The 20,543-nt window shown below is 45.4% G+C and overlaps 1 protein-coding gene across 1 annotated transcript in view; it reads right to left on the reverse strand.

Annotated features, from left to right (window-relative positions):
- Pkd1l3 (polycystin 1 like 3, transient receptor potential channel interacting) overlaps positions 1-20,543 on the reverse strand; it is a 52,112-nt gene that overhangs the window by 5,027 nt on the left and 26,542 nt on the right. Inside the window, exons 17-29 of the mRNA XM_052166357.1 lie at positions 19,119-19,315; positions 18,634-18,833; positions 17,991-18,171; positions 17,189-17,381; positions 16,863-17,097; positions 14,955-15,054; positions 12,205-12,342; positions 11,409-11,594; positions 6,943-7,252; positions 5,333-5,466; positions 3,487-3,611; positions 1,810-1,970; positions 347-557 (exon numbers count right to left, since the gene is read on the reverse strand). Of these exons, the coding sequence (XP_052022317.1) occupies positions 347-557; positions 1,810-1,970; positions 3,487-3,611; positions 5,333-5,466; positions 6,943-7,252; positions 11,409-11,594; positions 12,205-12,342; positions 14,955-15,054; positions 16,863-17,097; positions 17,189-17,381; positions 17,991-18,171; positions 18,634-18,833; positions 19,119-19,315 (2,371 nt within the window). The remainder of the gene's footprint in view (positions 1-346; positions 558-1,809; positions 1,971-3,486; positions 3,612-5,332; positions 5,467-6,942; positions 7,253-11,408; positions 11,595-12,204; positions 12,343-14,954; positions 15,055-16,862; positions 17,098-17,188; positions 17,382-17,990; positions 18,172-18,633; positions 18,834-19,118; positions 19,316-20,543) is intronic.

A 20,543-nucleotide genomic window follows, 5' to 3' on the forward strand; every position in this document is an offset into this window, starting at 1 on the left:
GAGAAAGGCCAGTCAGTGGTAACCAATCTCATTTCTGCCCTGCCCTGAGTGCTTGCTACGGGCAACAGAAGCAACGGAAACTCCTTGTGGCTATTCACGTTACCATGACTACAAAATCTGATCACTGTGCTACCCTTGATCTCTTTTTGTCTGTGTCTTAGAGACGTGATAACACATCTAGGTTTAAGACATGAAATATGGAACGTGACTAAACCCAGCTTTCTTATCTGACCTTTTCTGAAAAAAAAAAAAAAAAAAAAAAAAAAACAGTGTTAATCTGATGGTTTTTCTGAGGGAACAGACAACAGGACTCTGCTTGGGGAAGATGCTGGGCTTTGGGGCTCACAGTCATGGCACAGCTGTTCAGCAGGATCACGATGATCAGTAGAAAGCCCAGCACCTCATCCCAGGCCTTGCTCAGTGTCTTGTTGATGACCTGTAACTGGGCATGATGTCGCAGTAGGTCCCACACCCGCACAGTTGCAAACAGAAGCAGGAAGCCCATGAGGTGAGTGACCGCAGAGTTCACTCTCAGTGCCTCGTAGAAACTGATGAACCTGTAGCCAAGGAAAGCTGAATGACTGTTATTTAGCACAAGGGGCCCTCGCTCGCCAGCGGCCTCACTAGGGCTTTCTCCACAGGGTAGCAGCCGAGCTGCTATGTCAGACACCCGCTGTGGTGAAACTGCTTCCTGGCTCTAACGTGGTCAGAAACGCTATGGAAACACAAACAGCCCAACAGCCTCTCAAAGCAGCTCCTAGCTGATGTCTTTCCCTCATATCCTAGAAACGGGGACCCTCCTCCATGGTTGTTAGAGCCGAAATCTCTCAAAATGGGAGTTACCCGAAGGAGATATGTCATTGTCATGGATTGTCTTCTAGCATCCCGTGTTCTCTGACAGTAGGGACACAGTGAGCAGTTGTAATCATAGTGAGTGTTAAAAGAGGTGAGAAATTTGTCCCACAGTTCCATTTTGTTGTGTGAAGTACATTTCATTTCACAGCAACCAGCTTACTTGGAGACTCCTGTATCGATGAGCGCTGATCTGTTGGTAAAGGTCTAGGCCATTGGCTCTCAACCTGTGGGTCTCGGCACCTTTGGCAACCCTCCATCTCCAAAAATATTTATATTATGATTCGTAACAATATTAATACAGTAGTGAAGTAGCAACAAGAATAATTGTATGGGTTGGGGACGTCAGCACAGCATGAGCTATATTAAAGGGTCGCAGCATTGGGAATGATGAGAACCACTGAGCTAGGCAGCACCACACAGCGGCCTGGAGCTCAGCTGCCATTGCTGTCGGCTACACAGACCCACGATCCCAGTGTAGGCAGTTCAACAGAGAGCTACTTAGGGCTGTGCTTTGAAAGGTTTTACATCTCGAGCCCTTAGCTTTGGAAATACCTGATCTAAAATATTCAGCAGCCTGATATGGGTAATAGAAAAAAAAAAACAGCATGAAAGCTTGATATTGGTAAGTGCGTCTTGTATTGGGTTTGTATCCTTTTAAAGGAGGATAATCTGACTTGTCTCAGGCTTTATGCATACAGTATAGCCCCCAAATTCCAAGTCCTTGCTCTGAAACTTAAATGGATATGTGAGCACCACAGAGCCTTTTGGCAGGGCTCATGCGAATGCCTTAGTCAGTTGATCTCTGCCATGGTCACAAGTCCAAGTTCTAGTTTTACTTGCATGTTACAAATGCAGCAAATCTGGTGGGGAAGGGGAAGAGAAGGAAGGACGGGGGGGGGGGGGTCAGGAAGCCCTCGGCATGAGGTGGGTATGCCTCCAGCTCAGGTCCCTCACCTGTCCCGGTCACCGCGGTACTGCTGCATGTTTCTGTGAAGTAGAGAGATGCTCTGCATGTTGAGCCCCAAGATGCTGAGGCTAATGAGGACTATGCTTGTGTCCAGAAGGTTTCTTTTCCTAGTGAAGAACGCCAATCTCTGCCGCTTTAGCCGGCAGCCCTGACAAAGACAGCATAGTCACCACTGTTGTCTGGATGACCCTAAGAAAAACAGTCTGCCCTGTTGGGACTTGGCCAGGCCAAGCACATGGACTGTGGACATGGGACTGTTCTGCAGTCTCTCATACTGCTAAAAGGAAAGTTAGTTGCTAGTAAACATTTTATCATTCTTGGAGATTATAAAACTATCGTGTACACTTAATTTATAAGCTTTAAAATATTTGTTGTTTGGGCTGGAGAGATGGCTCAGTGGTTAAGAGCACTGACTGCTCTTGCAGAGGTCCTGAGTTCAAATCCCAGCAACCACATGGTGGCTCACCACCATCTGTAATGGGATCTGATGCCCTCTTCTGGTGTGTCTGAAAACAATTACAGTGTATTTATATAAAATAAATCTTTAAAAAAAAATAAAATATTCATTGTTTATCAAGCTTGACAATAAAATACTGTTTACAATAATTCTTGTTTTTCCCCCAGTGTGTTTTGACTAGCATACTTTCTTTTTTTTTAAAGATTTATTTTATTTATATGAGGAGTACACTGTAGCTGACTTCAGACATTCACCAGAACAGGGTATCAAATAGTGTTTGTGAGCCACTATGTGATTGCTGGGAATTAAACTCAGGACCTCTGGAAGAGCAGTCAGTGCCCTTAACCCCTGAGCTATCTTTCCAGTCCTAGCATACTTTTTTGACATTACTATATATAAGGGTTAAGAAACTGTATAAAAGGCCCTGTCTCGAAAAGACAAACAAAAAAAAGAAAGAAACTGTATAAAAGGGCTGAATTTTTAACCACCTGTAAAGGAATCTGACGCCCTCTTCTGGTGTGTCTGGAAACAGCTACAGTGTGCTCATAAAAAGCTGAGAAATGAAATAAATAGTACAAAGTCTAGGAAAATAGTTTAGTTTTTTTGGATTTGGTTTTTTTCGAGACAGGGTTTCTCTGTATAGCCCTGGCTATCCTGGAACTTACTCTGTAGACCAGGCTGGCCTCGAATTCAGAAATCTGCCTGCCTCTGCCTCCCAGAGTGCTGGGATTACAGGTGTGTGCCACCACCGCCCGGCTAGAAAAATATTTTAAAAGAAAAGGAGAAACCATATGGAAGGGCTAGAGAGATGGCTCAGTGGTTAAGGGCACTGCTTGTTCTTGCAGAGAGCTTGAGTTCAAGTCCCTAGAGCCACATGGCAATTGGCAACCATTTGTAACTAGTTCCAGGGGAATTGAAACCTGAATTCTATGGGCATGTGGTACACAGACATACATGCAGGCAAAACATTCATACACATAAAAAAAGGGGACTACGTGAAATATTGTGTATTAAGAGCCAACTCAGTTCTCTGAACATGCCAGAATTGAGTAAGCGCTTCTCCTCAGTAGAAATTAGTCAGCCTCCAAATCCAGGCCTTGAGTAAAGGACCAAAATGCCAACTATGTGTGTAGTGCCGTGTCATGATGGAGCCCTCCAGAGAGGGTTTGTCTGCTGGCTGGGCGCACATCTGCCATGTTCAGCTCACCTGGATGAAGGCGTAGTAACAGACCAGAAGGTAGTAGGTGACCTGTGAGATAATCCAGGCAAAGCCCCGCTCTGATGACTGAAGGGAAGTTAAACTGTCCTGTTGCATGGAGGCGAAGAAAATCCCTGAGGAGGAAAACACCTGCAGTTAAGAATCTAAGCAGTTGTCCTTTTCATAGAATAAAACAACCCTGCTGCCCCTGTGTCCTCAACTTCAAACATTTCAGTCTCCCCGTTCTACTTAGTATTCCCTGTGGAACTATCCAGAACATGAAATGAATCATGGGTAAGTTACTGGAGAAATGTCCATCTCACTCAAGTGGGCAGAGGAGTCCTCAGGTGTAACAGGTGTTCCTCTTTTCAACTTAGAACGGATGCAGACGTCAAAACAAAAGGACCAATATCCAGTGAATGCCGGAAGCTTATATGGGGATGGGCTACATGGTTTCAGATGCAACCTAAAAGGATTGTGAGAATGTACCCTAGATTTATGGTCTTATAAGCTTTTCATAATTTTATGAAAAGCCTTGTGAATTCTAATCCTGAAATACTGGAACAGAGATGTACCCCGGAAATAGAACATTTAGGAACAAAATGTTCTTACTTTGTACAGCTAACTCTCAAGATGTAAGCCCTCCTCTACTTGTGTCTTTGGTATTTAACTAAGACCCTAAAAACCCCAGGAAGCCCTCAGGGGCATTTAGAGCAGCGGGTCGAGACCCTTTGGGTGTCACATATCAGATATTTAAATTATGATTCGTGACAGTAGGCAAGTTACAGCTATGAAGCAGCGATGGAATAATTTTATGGTTGGGGTCACCACAACATGAGAACTGTACTAAAGGGTCGCAGCATCAGGAAGGCTGAGAACCACTGATTTAGAGAGCAGGGTAAAAGCTGCTTGCTCTGCTGGTCTGGGAGGGAGATGCTCCTCAATTAATAGCAAAACGAAGTGGTTAATGGGAAAATACCTGTCAGTCAATTCTAGGGCAGAGAAGAGGAGGAAAGGAGTTGGATCAAGGCAGACTTCCTGAAAAGGAACAGTTAGCGTCTAGCCATCTGTGAGATGCCCCTATGACAAAGGTGACAGTTGTCATCGAGTACCCTGGCAATGCCATGTGAACGGCAAACGTTCAGTCATGAAGACAAAGCAATGGGAGACGGTGTGCACATGCTAGGGTCATGTGAAAGGTGCACGCGCGCACATGCTAGGGCCATGTGAGCACAGCTAAGTGCCCTTCTAGAAAAAAAGTAACACTAAAAAATCCATGAATGAATAAACAATTCAAAACATTTCAAAGTCTGATGTGGTGATCCACGAGTTTCATCTCGGCACTCAGGAGGCAGTGGCAGGTGATCTCCGAGTCAAGACCAGCCTGGTCTATGTAGCGAGTTCTTGAGAGCCAGGAGGCAGAGAGATCCTGTGTCAAAAAAATTTTTTTAAATGTAATAAAAATTTAATATCAGTTGAAACTAAAAGTAGCATCTGGGGAGTGGGAGGTAAAAAGGCTGTTGAGCTATTTGACTTTAAAAAAAAAATCATACTTCCTGAGGCTGGTTCAATTCCTAGCCCCACATGGCAGATTACAGTGGTTTGTAACTCCAGTTCCAGAATCTAGCATGCATGCATGCATGCATGCGCGCGCGCACACACACACACACACACACACACACACACACACGCACACACACACACACGTGTGCAAAACACCAATACACATAGAAAAATTAAAAAATCATACTTCTGAGTGATGAATTAAATTTCTTTGAATGAATGGTATATAATCAGTAAAGGTGCCTTGTCCCGAGATAGCCAGTGGCAGAGCAAGGAGAGAAGGCCTACGTACCCACACCACTGGACTCCAAGATGACGGTCACCACACAGAGCAGGTTCACATTAGCATTGAAGACCGTGAATTCCACAAAGAGGGCTTTAGTGCAGTGGTCCAGCCAGCGCTTCTGCTCCAGATGCTGCAGCACCCTGGAGACCCAGGGAAACAAAGCCGTGTAATACTATAGTGGAGAACAGCACCCTGGCACTGTTACATGGGGAGCCTCATCCCTTGACCTAGTGATCCTATAAAAGACCTCACAACTAGTCACTCGCAAGGTCAGATGGTGGTAGCACAGTTAACTAAGAAACGAGATGTTCACAGTAGCGTTTACACCAAGGGCAGAGACTGAGGAAACTGCATTTGCCATTTACTCTGTAAGTCAGGACTAACTTTATAAACCCTGTCCACTACTATTTGAAACATTCAATACTCCACACTACTAGAGTATCCTATCTGGTACCAAGAGATGAAAGGTAAAGGTCATTTTTTGATTGACATTTTTTTTGAGTAGTTCCTTGATGCTATAACTTTGAAAATATCTTTGTTTTACATTTTTATTGTATTTATTGAGTGTGTGTGTGCGCGCGCATGTGCGTGCGCACCACAGTGAGTATGTGGAGGTCAGAGGACAACTTAAAGGAGTATGTGGAGGATTACGTATCATGCGGGTCCTAGAATCCCAGGTTATCATTGTGATCTCAGGGCCTCTGGCATGGTGGCAAGGATTTTTACCTGAGGAGCCGTCTTGCCTGCTCAGAAGACAGTTTAGACCTTGTCATCCATAATAACAAAGACGATCAGGATTCATGTATTAAACAACTCTGCAAATGCCTAACAACTTACTTTGGGCATTTGAACTTTGGGTTGATGTTCATATCATGGTTTACAAGGGGTAATGTTTCCATTTATATTTGAAGATTACAGTGTGTCTAAGATTCATTTAAGATCAACTACCCCTATAACTGAAACTAAAATTCTCTTTCCAGATTAAAAAAAGTCTTCTGTTTTTGACAAAACAAAACATATCTGAAACTTGAAGTTGACCAAGAAAATTTTAAACTTAAAGATGCAGTTCCAGGGACTGGAGAGATGGCTCAGTGGTTAAGAGCACCGAATGCTCTTCCAAAGTTCCCGAGTTCAAATCCCAGCAACCACATGGTGGCTCACAAACATCTGTAATGAGATCTGATGCCCTCTTCTGGTGTGTCTAAAGACACCTACAGTGTACTTACATATAATAATGAATAAATCTAAAAAAAAAAAAAAAATGCAGTTCCAGGGGCTGGAGAGATGGCTCAGTGGTTAAGAATACTGGCTGCTCTTCCAGAGTTCCTGGGTTTGATTCTTAGCACCCTCGTGGCATCTTAAAACTCCTGTTTCAGGGGGTCTGACACCCTCTTCTGACCTCTGAGGGCACTTCACACATGTAAACAGACACAAATGCAAGCAAACCATCCACAGGAACCAAGGAATTAAAAAAAAAAAAGGATTTATTTCCTTAGAAGTGTAAAGTAGAAGCGTGTACCAGCACCGGGATAGAAGCATCACAGCTGTTGAACTTCTCAGCTGGGCCCAAGTTCCTGGCAGTCCTGTCACGGGCCTCTTGCACAGGGCACACTCACCTGGTTGCAGCACTGTGGTTTCTTCCAAGCCTTACTGCATAGCCTCCTCCTGAGTAAGTGGCTAACTCCCCTTGGATGGGATAGCCTCCCAGCAACTCCTGGCTCTGATAATGCCAAATACTGTCTGCTTTGGTGATGTTTGTATCAGGGGGGACCCAGCCAGCCCCATAGTTCTCTCTGTCCTCCTGATGTTGGGCATATGACTTCATCTGTTCATGGAGAGATACTGGGAAGAGTATGTCATTAGGAATGCGAATCTGGCGGAGCAAGACATTGCCCAGAAGAAAGGAGTTCCCATCAGTAATAAATCCTAGTGAGAAAGTAAAACAAACAATAAAACAATTGTTTTGTTGCTAACTGAATGAGGCAGCTCAGGTACACTTTATCAGCAATTTTGAAAACATTTAGAGACATGAACTAAGGCAAGCAGGCAAATGAGGTGTAAAACCAAATGGAACTGTGTGATAATTTGTAAATGATATATATTATCTAGATAAATTAAGAGGACCAGTGAAAAACTATTAACTTAAAAAAATGCTAACTTAGGGTTACTAGGCAGAAAATAGTGTACATCTACCACACCACTTACAATAGGTGCAGAAATAAAATATATCATTTAAAGAGCAACACCAAAGAACCTAACAAAAGATTAAAAAACCATTCATTTACCCATTCATTCATTCATTTCATTCATTCAACACACCTTCTGTGCTGACAGGAGCCAAGCCATGCTTAGGCGTTAGGGACAGATACAGGGGCAGTCCTGTTGGAGAGCACACACGTGAGGAACAAGGAGCAGTGATAAGCAATGCTTGGGTGGTAGGAAGTAGTGCTTTGTAGGTGATTAAGGAAAATATCTCTGATGGAATGGCATTGAGGGACCCTAAGAGTCAGAAGTGTAATGTGGTTGCCAGGCAGGGACAGTAGGTTCCAAGACCCCAAGGTGATGGCATGATTGATGTATTTAATGTCACTGGAGCTTGCGTGACTAATATAGCAGATGAGGGTCAGACGGGGAAGAGATGAGGGGACTGACGCAGCTAAGGGCAGCATGGAGCAGGTCTGCTTTGGGGGGCAGATTTGACATTTTATTCTAAATGTCTCCACTAGGGGATTTTAAACAGGGGACTTACAGCTTTATAACTTAAAAACACAGAGAAGATGAAGAATGGGAGGAGGTTTGCTTGTATGAAAGTGGAAAATGCTGCTTGGTTTGGTTCTTACATTTGTCTCCCAAGTGTGGCTGCAAAGCCTTCTGCTGTTCCAGAGCCCCTTGTACAGGTTGGGCACACTTCTACTGTGTAGTTGGGGGTGTGGACAACTCTGGTCCTTTGCCACTAGGATTACTGACACAGTAACAACAATCTGGAAATATTTTTATTTTATCCAGTGCAGGTGGCTGGCCACAGGTTGACAACCCAAGCCCTTGTTTCTTTTCTGCTTTCTTTGAGACAGTCTGTGTGGCCCAGCTGGCTTCCCCTTCCCAGCTGCTAGATTTCATTATGAACTGCCACATCCACTTGGTCATACTTATTTTAGACTATATTTTACATGTTTGAGTGTTTTGCCTGCGTGTATGTATGTGTATTACATGCATGTCTGGAGCCCAAGTTGAGAAGAGGGTCACAGATACTGGAGTTATAGACAGTTGTGAGCCACCACATTGGTGCTGGTAATTGAACGCGAGTCCTCTGCAAGAGCAACGAGTGCTCTTAACTGAGGAGCCAACTTTCCAGGCCTGGAAATATCTTTTTAAAAATTATTTCCATTTTATGTGCATTGGTGTTTTGCCTGACTGTATGTCTGTGTGAAGGTGTCAGATCCTGGAATTACAGACAGCTGTGAGCTGGGTGGGTGCTAGGATTTGAACCCAGGTCCTCTGTAAGAAGAGTCAGTGCCCTCAACTGCTTAGCCATCTCTCTAGCCCTGGCATTATCTTTTTATAATTAAAATGTACAAGCTGGAGAGATAGCCCAACTGTTAAGTGAACTTACTACACACATGTGACATACATACATATATATATATATATATATATATATATATATATACACACATACCTACACACACATATATATATGTATATATATATATATATACATACATAAAAATAAATGTAAAAAATCTGTATATGGGGGCTAGAAAAATGGTTCGGTGATAAAGAGTAGTTGCTGCTTTTGCAAAGGACTTGGGTTCAATTCCCAGCACCCACAGCTCACAGCTACCTGTAACTCCAGTTCCAGGGGCTCCATCACCCTCTTCTGACACCCACAGACTACTGCACACACACACACACACACACACACACACACACACTACATACACACACACACAGTATACATGCGTTCATGCAGGTAAAATACACACATGAAATCATGAAATAGAAAGTAAGTTAAACAATGTGTATATACTCCGACCTAGCAAATACTTTCCAGGGAATTTCTCAAATACACTTGGCCATGTGTGCGGTACTAATAGTCTTAGCTGATTATAGAAGTTATACTACATCTGTATAACAGACCTCTGTATAGTAAATAGATAAAACGGAGCAGGGGCAGCCTCGTATATGGGGACTCTCCCAGGTAAACTAGGGGAAAGCCAAATTCGTGACACTGCGTGTAGCTTGCTATCATTTACTGTCACTCATGTGAAATTGAGGAAGGTCAGCGGGGTTTTACATGGCGGCAACTCTGGGCTGCCCAAGGACCTGGTCCACGAATGTCTTCCCAGGCTTACTTATGGCTCCTCTCCAAAGGCCAATCCAATGGCGTGGGCAGGAGTCGAATGATGAGTTGGGCTGTAGCAATTTTGAAAACAATGATTTTTAGAGTATGTAATTTATGTTGGTGTGTACATGTGCACATACACACACACACACACATACACTGTTTTTTTTGAGGCAGGGTTTCTCTGCCTGCCTGTCTGTCTGTCTGTCTGTAACAGACAGGACTAACTCTGGCTGTTCTGGAATCCACTCTGCAGACCAGTCTGTCCTTGAACTCAGAGGTCCACCTACCTGTGCCTTCTGTTTTGGGATTAAAGGCATGCACCACCATGCCCAGCTTGTTAGTGTCAATTTTAACTGCTTTTGACCCCATGCCTTATCTTTCTTAAAACAAGGTCTTGCCTAGTATCCCAGGCTGGCCTCGAATTCAAGATCCTGCCTCTACCTCCTGAGTGCCAGGATTATAAACACCATCGTGGTGTGCTTCTTTCTTAATATCGTCTTGAGGTCTGTTGCAGTTGTCAGTTTGTCCATCTGGGTAGCTGCTGCCAGTTCAAAAGCTCAATAGCAAAGCCCCATTTCCCCACTGTTGACAGCACTTCGTCAGTGCCCCGTGTCACACACTGTTCTGAGCATTCAGATCTGCAGGACGGAGCGGGGCCAAGGATGCTTCTCCCTGAACAGGGGAAACCAGGCGGCCAAGGCTGAGAACTCTACCCAGGATTACACGCTGGGAAGTGGGTGTGAATCTGAGCGGGCGCTCTCTGCTCTATGCTGTGGTGCTATGCTACAGCCAAGCAGCCCAAGAGGAGACTGGCCCTCCCATGGCCTCAACTCTTGCTGTCCCAGGTTCTAATCATTATGTCAATATTTTATTCAGTGCAGAGTTATGTATTACAAATAGAATGTTTTCCGAGTCTCAGAACTGTTATCCAAAATTGTACTTTAAAAACAAAATGTCACCATGCAATGAGTAGGAGTTGCCTTCTGTGAGAGTGTTCACACACCGAGTGCACTCAGGGGAAGCTGAAGTGCTTGCTAAGATGAACAGACGCTTCAGTCTCTTCAGGAACATGGATGTTGCCCTGAATCTCACCATGAAACCACCAACCCCGAGGTAAAAGGAAGTGAGGATTCCCAGAACTCAGCTTCTCAGCAGAACACAGAGATATGTCATGGCAAAGCTGGGCGACGGGAGAAAACAGTGAGCCTGTGTCTGAGGGGGGAGCAGGCTAACCACTCGTGCCTGCTGCAGGGCAAAGTGTGGCAATGCCTTTCAGTGAGGTTTGTTGAGAGCATTTTAAAAAATCAGCTCCTAGGAAAGGCCCTGAGGACTGCAGATTTTCACTGTATGCTTGTGGGACTAAACTGGGCCAGCACACAGAAAAGTTGGATACGCAGTCACATAAAGACTGTTTTCTTTTAGAGCCTGATTCTCTGCATGGTGTATGGCTGAGTCCCAGGGTCCTAGCAGCTACTCTTGGATGTGACACACTGCTCATCCTGTGACCTGGACCAGAGGAATCAGACTCCATACGTCACCACGAGTCCCCAACTGAACCTTCTTGGATGGAGTCTGGGGACTTTGCATTGTCCACAGAGGTGTGGCTTTATCAAGAAGCTGGTTGACCTGTTGTTTTCCATGGGCTGTAGAAGGGATCTCTGGAGGACTAACTAGATACTAGGCAAGATCCTGTTTTAAGATCTCAGGAGGACTAACTCGCCCAAGAACTGTCCTTACCTCTGTAATCCCCGTACAGGTTAGGAAGGAGGGTGTGGTTGGCCCAGCTGTAGAAGTCTTCTACAGCTTTGATTTCTGAGAAACGGTGAGAAAACCTCTTCCGGACAGCTTGGTGGAGGAAAAACCGACTAGAGTCCTTTGCAGAGTAGACGGTCATCATCAGCAGGGCCAGGAAGAGAATTTGTACTAGTTTACAACAGAGAAAAAAAATCATATTCAAGTAATTATCATAGAACTCTAAACCCCTTTCATTGTTCCTTTTTTTCCCCCCGAGACAGGGTTTCTCTGTGTAGCCCTGGCTGTCCTGGAACTCACTCTGTAGACCAGGTTGGCCTCGAACTCAGAAATCCGCCTGCCTCTGCCTCCCAGAGTGCCCTTTCATTTTTCTTATACTTACTCACTTTTGCAGGTCAATAGCAGTAAAAATAAAGTTGGGATGTGATGGTGCACACTTTAAGTCCCAGCATTCAGGAGGCAGAAGCAGGCTAGCCTGGTCTACAGTGTGAGTTCCAGGACAGCCTGAGCTACATAGTGAAAACTGTCTTGAAAAAGCCAAAAACTCAACCAACCAAAAAAAAAATAGTCGAAATGGGCCATTTCAAATAGTTCAACCCAATATATGTGTGCGCGCGCCATGCACAAAATCATCTAAATTGCTGGGATTCCAAATTTCATTTTAAAAGACACTTTTCTGCCCTTCCCTTTCCCTGTTTTCTGTCTTATTCTTTCCCACCCCTCCCACTCCAGACAGTGTGCTGCGGAGGTGCCTGCTGCCACGCCCCCCTCCCCGTCGTACCCAGTGTGCCACCAGTCAGCTTGAAGAGCTGCTTCTTCCAGGCCTTCTTTGTGCACGTGGCTAGGTTGTTCATTGCTGGGGCAGTGTAGACAGGATTGTTCTCATCTCTCAAGCCAGGCGCCGATGAAGGACACTTGGCTGCCAGATATTGAAATGCAGGCCAAATAAATGTTAGAATTCATGACATGCTTGCTAACGGTTGAGCACCTCCTCCAGGCATTTCCTGGTGAATGCCGGAGCGGATAAGATGCTCTCTAAGCGGCCGCTCTCTGTCTATGGAAGAAGGCCTGGATTTGATTTTTCTTCTTAAAATTCCAATCCATGCAGTGGCGGTGCCTCCCTTTCCTCCCAGCACTTGGGAGGCAGAGGCAATCAGACTTCTGTGAGTTTGAGGCCAGCCTGGTCTGTAGAGAGTGTTTCAGGGCAGCCAGAGATACACAAAGAATCTCTGTCATGGAAAACAACACAACATCACCAATGAAAAATTCCAACCCACTGGAAACAAGACTCATAAAAGACAATATAAGTCAGTTTCCAGAAAAGCTAAATGTAAGCATAGGCGTGCGGCTCGGCCGCAGAGCACTCTCTCACTCTGCCTCCCCGCCCTCCTTTTCCTCACAATGTCTCTGTCTCCCTTAGGGTCTCTCTTGCTGTGATGAGAGCACCAGGACTAAAAAGCAAGGTGGGGAGGAGAAGGTTTATTTGGCTTACACTTCCAGATCATGGTCCCTCATTGGAGGCAATCAGGACGGGTTTTTATTGCTGCAATGAAACATTTCCAAAGAGCCAGTTGGGGACGAAAGGGTTAATTCTGCTTATATTACCACATCACTATTCATCACCAAAGGAAATCAGGACAAGAACTCACACAGGACAGGAACCTGGAGGCGGGAACTGATGCAGAGACCTTGGAGAGGTGTTGCTTCCTGGCCTGCTTCACATGACTTGTTCAGTCTGCTTTATTATACAATCCAGGACCAACAACCTGGGATGGCACCACCCACAATGCACTGGGCCCTTCCCACATTGATCACTAATTGAGAAAATGCTTACAGCTGGATCTCATGCAGGCACTTCCTCAACTGAGGATTCTTTTCTCTGATGACTCTAGTTTGTGTCAAACTATCACACAAAACCAGCCAGCACAATCAATGTTGTCAGAAATATAGCCCAGGCTGGACTCAAGTTTATGATCTCCACCTCAGCTTTCCAGATGCTGAGATGACAGACATGCACCAGCACAACTCACTGGTAAGGATTCTTTCAGTGCTGGGAATCCAGGCGGTGTCTCAGGCACACCAGAAACGTGCTCTACCACGCAATATGTCCCTAGCTTTTTCATTTAAAAGAATTCTATTCAATAGACATAAACCAATTTGCTGTATGCATCTTAGACTAGAGATCAGGGACTCTACTCAGTGGAATTCCTTTGGGGATATTGTTCTCAAGTTCAACACAAGTAGAAATCATCTGGGCTTCTATTCAGTGCAGATGGTCCAACACTGAATGTTCCTGAAGAATCCAGGAGGTGCCAATTGTTTGATCTAAAGACTATACTGAGCAGAAGGATGTAGGGAAGGCGATAGGTAGGGTAGGGAAGGAGAGAAAAGAGGTAAATGACATAAATCATATGCATGCATGTGTGAATGCTACGCAATCACTGGAGAATAAACAAAAGTTCCCCAAGGAAGGTTGGAGATGCCTTTGCAGAGAAATTGGAATTTGGCTTTTCTTTTCTTTCTTCTTTCTTTTTTCTTTTTTCTTTTTCCCCCCCTTTTTTTTGCAGGGTTGCAGGTTTGCGAGTCCCAGCTTAAGGCCTTTCATACGCCAGCAAACACTCTCCCCCTCAACCACACCCCATGCTACATCTGTCTGTAAGGGCAGGTCATAGAACTCCAGAACTTTGAAAAAGAAGTCAGTTCACATAAAGAAAGAGAATAGTTCAAATGTGCAAGAAATTGAATAAGGACAAGAGAGACACTTCTGAGTGAGACTGTTGAGTTTTAAGACCTCACCAAGATTGGAGTGCTTAGTCCTTGGCATGTCCAGTGCTCAGTTGAAAGGGGTGATTGGTAGCTTCATGGCTGTCACATCCTCCACTGTGTTGGCACCCCCTTCGTTCCCTCAGAGAGGTAACCCTTTCCTGAGCTTTAGAGATTATTCCCATTCATCTCTTCAGATCTTACACATAGAGTTATAGGGGACACACCTATGTCTCCAAGCCAACACGTGCACAGCACTGTGCTAACATTTTCGCACCCTGCACCTTGTAGCTCACTGTTGTTTGCGATATCCCTCCATGTGTGTGAATAATTTTGAGTCTGTATTTTTTTTTCAAGGCTGGGCCCCCTCAGGCTTGGTGACTGGATGTAGGGGATAAGGGCACTTAGGATCACGCTAACGTGCGAGGATCGTTGGGGCAACGCCGCCTGACTGAGATGAGAATAAATACAAAGTGTGGGCTTGTGGGGCAGGCAGACAGCTCAGTCCCAGAGATGACAGGCGGGACAAGTACCATCCAGGGCTCAGGAAGGAGGATAGACAGAGCCAAGCACCAACACACGGGGAGGATGCACTGACTTTCAGAGGAACAGATGAGTTTGGGACACTGGGCTCCTGGGCAGAGAAAAAGAGAAGTGGCCCAAGTGACAAAGCCTCCGACCGGGTACGTCTCTCGGATCGCAGAGGCGGCATGAACTCTTGCTTTTATCTCTGTTAAATTAAACAGTAGCTAGAACTATTTGAATTACCCCAAAGTGCTACAATTCTCCGGGCGTGTTGTTCCTTGTCTTTGTTAAGCCATGGCATGCGGTTCGCCATCAGGGAGAACAGACAAGTCAGGAAGATCACCTGGAGACAAGAGTCAGGGGAACTCCATGAGCAGGTGCTGTGGGGACCAGAAGATGACATCATACGTGCAGGTGGGGGTGGGGACTAACAGCACACGCCATTTACTTACACATCTCTGTTAGCTTGTGGCCACAGCAACTATGTGGCAATTGGGGTGACTTCTCTCCTTCTACCACGTAAGGTCCAGGGATCAAACTCAGTCCCTTCGCAGCTGACTGACCTGACCAGGCCCTTGCATGGAATTACCATGTTAAGAAACTGTTAACTTATTTAGGTGTCGTAACGATTTTATACTTGAAAAGTTTAATTATTAGAGACATACAGACACATTTTATAGATAACCAGGCAAAGTTCATGTGGACTTTGAATTTCTTTTTTTCAAACCAGATGAAGAAATATTAGTCATCATTAGTGATTTCTGATGCTGGGTAACAGAATTTGAGAATTCATTATACTATTTTTCTATACTTTGGTGTGTTTTGACTTTTCCTTAACTAAACATTTAAAAATCTTTACATTCCTTAACTTTTAAAAAAAGATTTATTTATTAGTAAATAAATAATTATGTGTATGAGTACACTGTACAGATGGCTGTGAGCCTTCATGTGGTTGCTAGGATTTGAATTTAGGACCTCTTCTTGCTCCGGTCAACCCCGCTCACTCAGGTCGGCCCTGCTTGCTCCAGTTAACCTTTCTCACTCTCTGCTCACTCTGGCCCAAAGATTTATTTATTATTACATCTAAGTACGCTGTAGCTGTCTTCAGACACAGCAGAAGCGGGCATCAGATCTCATTACGGATGGTTGTGAGCCACCATGTGGTTGCTGGGATTTGAACTCAGGAACTTCGGAAGAGCAGTCAGTGTTCTTAATTGTTGAGCCATCTCTCCAGCCCCCATTCCTTAATTTTTTAAAATACTTATTTGTTTATTTTATATGTATGAGTGTTTTGCCTATAACACTTGCATGCCTGGTACCCGTAGAGATCAGAAAGAAGGTATCACATCCCTCAGAACTGGAATTAAGGGTGTCTGTGACTCACCCAGGGGGAGCTGGGAACTGAACGTGGAACCTTTGCAAAAACAACAATTGCTCATAACTTCCGAGCCATCTTTCTAGCTCCATTTAAGTTCCTCAAAAAGTGGCTCATCATTGTTTATTTTTTCAAAAAGCTTTTGTCACTTTTTTAGTTATTATGAGTAGTAATATTACCATTACATGTGTGTGTGTGTGTGTGTGTGTGTGTGTGTGTGTTGGATGTTGGGTGCCTGTTGTGGAAATCAGAGGACAGCTTCATAGAGTTGTTTCCTATTTTCTTTTTCTTTTCTTTTTTTGAAAGATTTATTTGTTTTTATTTATATGAGTACACTGTCACTGTCTTCAGACACACCAGAAGAGGGCATCGGTTCCCGTTACAGATGGTTGTGCGCCACCATGTGGTTCTGGGATTTGAACTCAGGACTTCTGGAAGAGCAGTCAGGACTCTTATTTGCTGAGCCATCGCTCCCTGCTTCCTATTTTCATGTGGGTTGTTGGATGAAACTTAAGTAGACTTGAGGGGTCAGAGAGAGAGCGCTCTAACCTGCCGAGCTATCTCACCAGCCAGTGTTTGATTTTTTTTCTAAATCCCCCCCTTCAGTTTTCTCTGCCACATGTATGCTAATCTATTTGCTGCTGGGTTGTCTTCTGCCCTTCCTTCCCATGCATCTCTAATAATCGCCATTCTGCCTACAGCCAAAACACTCTTATGGAGGCCCTGGGCTCTCCAGTCTCCTCCAGCTGTGCTGACTGGCTCCATTTGTCACATACCTTTATCGGCTGGCTGATAAAGATGTCTTGTAGTACCGACAGCATCATTGAAATAACCCAGCTGGTGGCTTGGTCTTTGTTCAACTCCAAGCTATAGAGCGTTATAAAAAAGGCTGAAGCCAGGCTGATGGCACCGAGAAGGAGCCAGCAGCTGTACTTCAACCATCTGAACAGGCAAAACGACATGGGCTTCATCCCCTCTTCTGGGCTTAGGATGGAGAAACTGGTTGAATGCCTGGAGAATACAAGTTGAAGAAATTATCTCCTGCTGACGCCGGGAGAGGGTCGGAAAATGGATGGGTTGCAACACGAGCCCACGCGCTTACCTGCATGGCCCTGGCTCCTTGGGAAGAGTCTGTGTCTCCAGGAGTCCCTGGAGGGTTTGAAGTTGGCTGACTGCTTCTGAGAAGTCATAAGGCTGGTGATCCTGGACAGTACCAAGAGCATCTAAGTGAGCGTTCAGTCTCTGCAGAACTCGGAGAAGGTAGCGGCAGAAATGGTAATGATTTTCAGACACTGCTGTGGATTTATTTCAGGTCGGCATGTCCACATATGGGAGATTTCAATAAGTAGAGATCGGTGATGGAGAAGAACAGTTTATTAGGTGATAGGAAAGCTAACATTTCCCAGCACCCATGGGGACAAGCTCCTGTACCCAAGGCACTGTTCCCTTCTCAAGGTGCAATCGCACATCACTGTTGTACCATTCTCAACTTGGACCTGGATACTTTCAAAACCTTACTGAGTTTTCCCACCAGAGCTGCAGCGCACACAGCCTAGACCAGCAGGGGCCCAAGCCGCAATCGAAACCCACACATCCTGCCACCTCTCCACTCGAGGAAAGAAAATGATGACAAGACAGGCTTCAGTGGACGGGATGTGTGTGTGTGTGTGTGTGTGGGTGGGGGTCCTGACTACTTTTACGTTTTCACAATTATTACTCTGGCTTCCTCACCAGGCTGTGTAGATCTCTAGGGACCGAAGCTATCAGCTCAAGGTTGAAAGGTTAATGCAATCAGCTAAGCGTGAGTTGCCTTGGACTGAAAGGCAAAAAGCCGAGTAAGAATATGAGGTAAACGTGGGAGTGGAGGCCGTGCTAGCGGAGTGACTGAAATCGCCGGACTTTACCGTCTTCCCAGCGGGGTTCTGTCTGCTGGTGAGAGCCTTGATCGGCTAAGTGAGAGTAAACGAGGCTGGATAAAAGCTTCGCCAGGTTGTTAATGTCACAAGAACTCCACGAGGACTGTTCACACTCCGAGAGCAGATGTGTGTCTCTCCTGAGCAGGAATCCCACAGTTTCCTTCAGTTCCTGGGTATGGAAGCGAGTTGAGAGACTTCAGTCTGCCTTGTGTTAGCCCAGCACTGGGCACAGTTACAGACAGCAACCCTGTTTCTTGTACTCAGGGGCACGTGCTTAGTGTAAAGAAACTCAGTCCTTCAATTTTAATTTTTTTTCAGAGACGATTCATCCTTACCACTGTACCTCTTCAAAACTACATCTATGAGAGACAATGGAATGAGCGGGACAGTTTGCTCAGACATAAAAAACTAAACAGCGTGTGAGTAGTCCACGCCACTCCACTCAGTCTCTGGAACAGTTCATAACCTTGGAAGAAAGCTAAGACTATAACTGATCGCATCTCAGTGGACAGGAATTAGGGGAAAGACATCAAAGGGACCAGGATGTCCCAAGAAATCTCCTATGACTCTTTCCCACAGCACAGAAGGGGGGGGGTTGCTTTACATATAAAAAAATAGATACCAAGCTTACCTTGACCACCTGTGTAAGAGAAGGGGACTCACGGACAAGAGTTGAGGGGTGGGCAGCCTGGATGGGAGGAAGCGGGGGCAGAGCTTCTGGTGGGTGAACCAACTGGAAGAGCCGCCCAAAGATAAGATGGATGGGGAAGAGGATGAGGGAGGTCTGGATGCTGGTGAGCAGCTCCGACAAGGTCACAGCAAGTGGACCTACTGAAGGAAAGTCGTGGCTTTAATGTTCACTTGCCTGGGTCAGGACTACTTATGGCGGGATTTATCTGGGGTTAGAAATCGTTCCGCGGCAGTGAAGATCCTGGTAGGTTCCTAACACTGTTCATTTATCAACGAGAGCACCCGGAGAAGGTACTGACGTCTAAGATTAGGACAACGGAGGGGAGACGAAGGCACACCATGACTCGGTTTCTAAGCCTTGAAATAAGGATGGACACAGGCAGAGCGTCACCCACATGGACAGCACACACCAGGGCTCACACGCACGTTGTTTGCCCCTCCGGGCAGTGGTGCCACCCGTCTTCCAGAACATGACGTTGATGAGCATGTCACAGAGGAGCAGTGTCATACAGCAGGAGAGCCGCTGGACTCTGCTAAACTGGTTCCAGGGATGTCGAGTTGCAACTGAGAGCCACAGATAATCCTGGGTGAACTTTTCTACGATCGTGGAGGAGAACAGGTATCTAAAATGAAACATTAAATGAGAAAAGACAGAAATCGCCTATCTGATTTGCCTGTGTGTGGGGGCACATATGTTGTATCAAGTGTGGGAAGGTCACAGGCTAGCTCGTGAGGGGGGGTCAGTCCTCTCCCCATGCTATGTGGGCTCCAGGGACTGAACTCTTGTCATGTGAGCTAACCCACTGAGCCGTCCTGAACTTTCACTTTGAAGCAACCTAGACTAGGGTGTGGTTTCTCCAGCAACAAGATGCAGAACAACTTTTCTTTTCTTTCCTTTTCTTTTCTTTCTTTTCTTTTCTTTTCTGAATCATTTTACTTGTTTATGTTTCAAATGATATCTCCCTTCTTGGTTACCCCTCTACAGTCCCCCCATCCCAATTCCCCCTCCCTCCTCCCCTTTGCACCCTATGAGGGTGCTCCTCCACCCACTCACCCACTCCCGCCTCATCCCTCTAGCATCCCCCTATGCTGGGGCATCAAGCCTCCCTCCCCTCCCACTGATGTCAGATAAGGCCACTCTCTGCTACATATGTATCTGGAGTCATGGCTCCCTCCATGTGTACTCTTTGGTTGGTGGTTTAGTCCCTGGGAGCCCTGGGTGGTTCGTTTAGTTGATATTGTTCTTCTGCACCTGACCAATATAGATGCAGATACTCACACCTAACCCTTGGACTGAGCCCAGGGACCCCAATGGAAGAGCTAAGGGAAGGACTGACGGAGCTGAAGGGGGGAGCAGAGCAGTTTTTCAACCTCCACTTAACGCCCTCTGATGAAGCTCTCAGATAATATGTATTATAATAGATTAAAATGATTTTAAAGGTTTTTTTTTTTTTAAAGACAGGTTTTCTCTGTGTAGCCCTGGCTGTCCTGGAACTCACTCTGTAGACCAGGCTAGCCTCGAACTTAGAAATCCTCCTGCCTCTGCCTCCCAAGTGCTGGGATTAAAGGCGTGCTTCACCACTGCCCAGCTTTGAAAGTTTATTTATTTTATTTACTTCAGTTGCTAGACGCAACAAGGAATGCAGACCTCAGAGAATCAGTTCAGAAGTGTCACTCAGTGCACAGGCATCTATAAACAGAGCAAAGCTTGCCAGAGCAGAGAAAGGCCCAGGGTCTAGAACAGTCAGCAATAAAAAGCCTGCTTTTAAACAAGCGTAAAGACAGGAGAGAGCACGGCTGATAACTTTAGGGAAGAGACAGTAAATGGATTCCCTGTGAGGCGGCCAGGAT

Source organism: Apodemus sylvaticus, chromosome 21 (assembly GCF_947179515.1).
Source record: "Apodemus sylvaticus chromosome 21, mApoSyl1.1, whole genome shotgun sequence".
Classification (NCBI taxonomy): Eukaryota; Metazoa; Chordata; class Mammalia; order Rodentia; family Muridae; genus Apodemus; species Apodemus sylvaticus.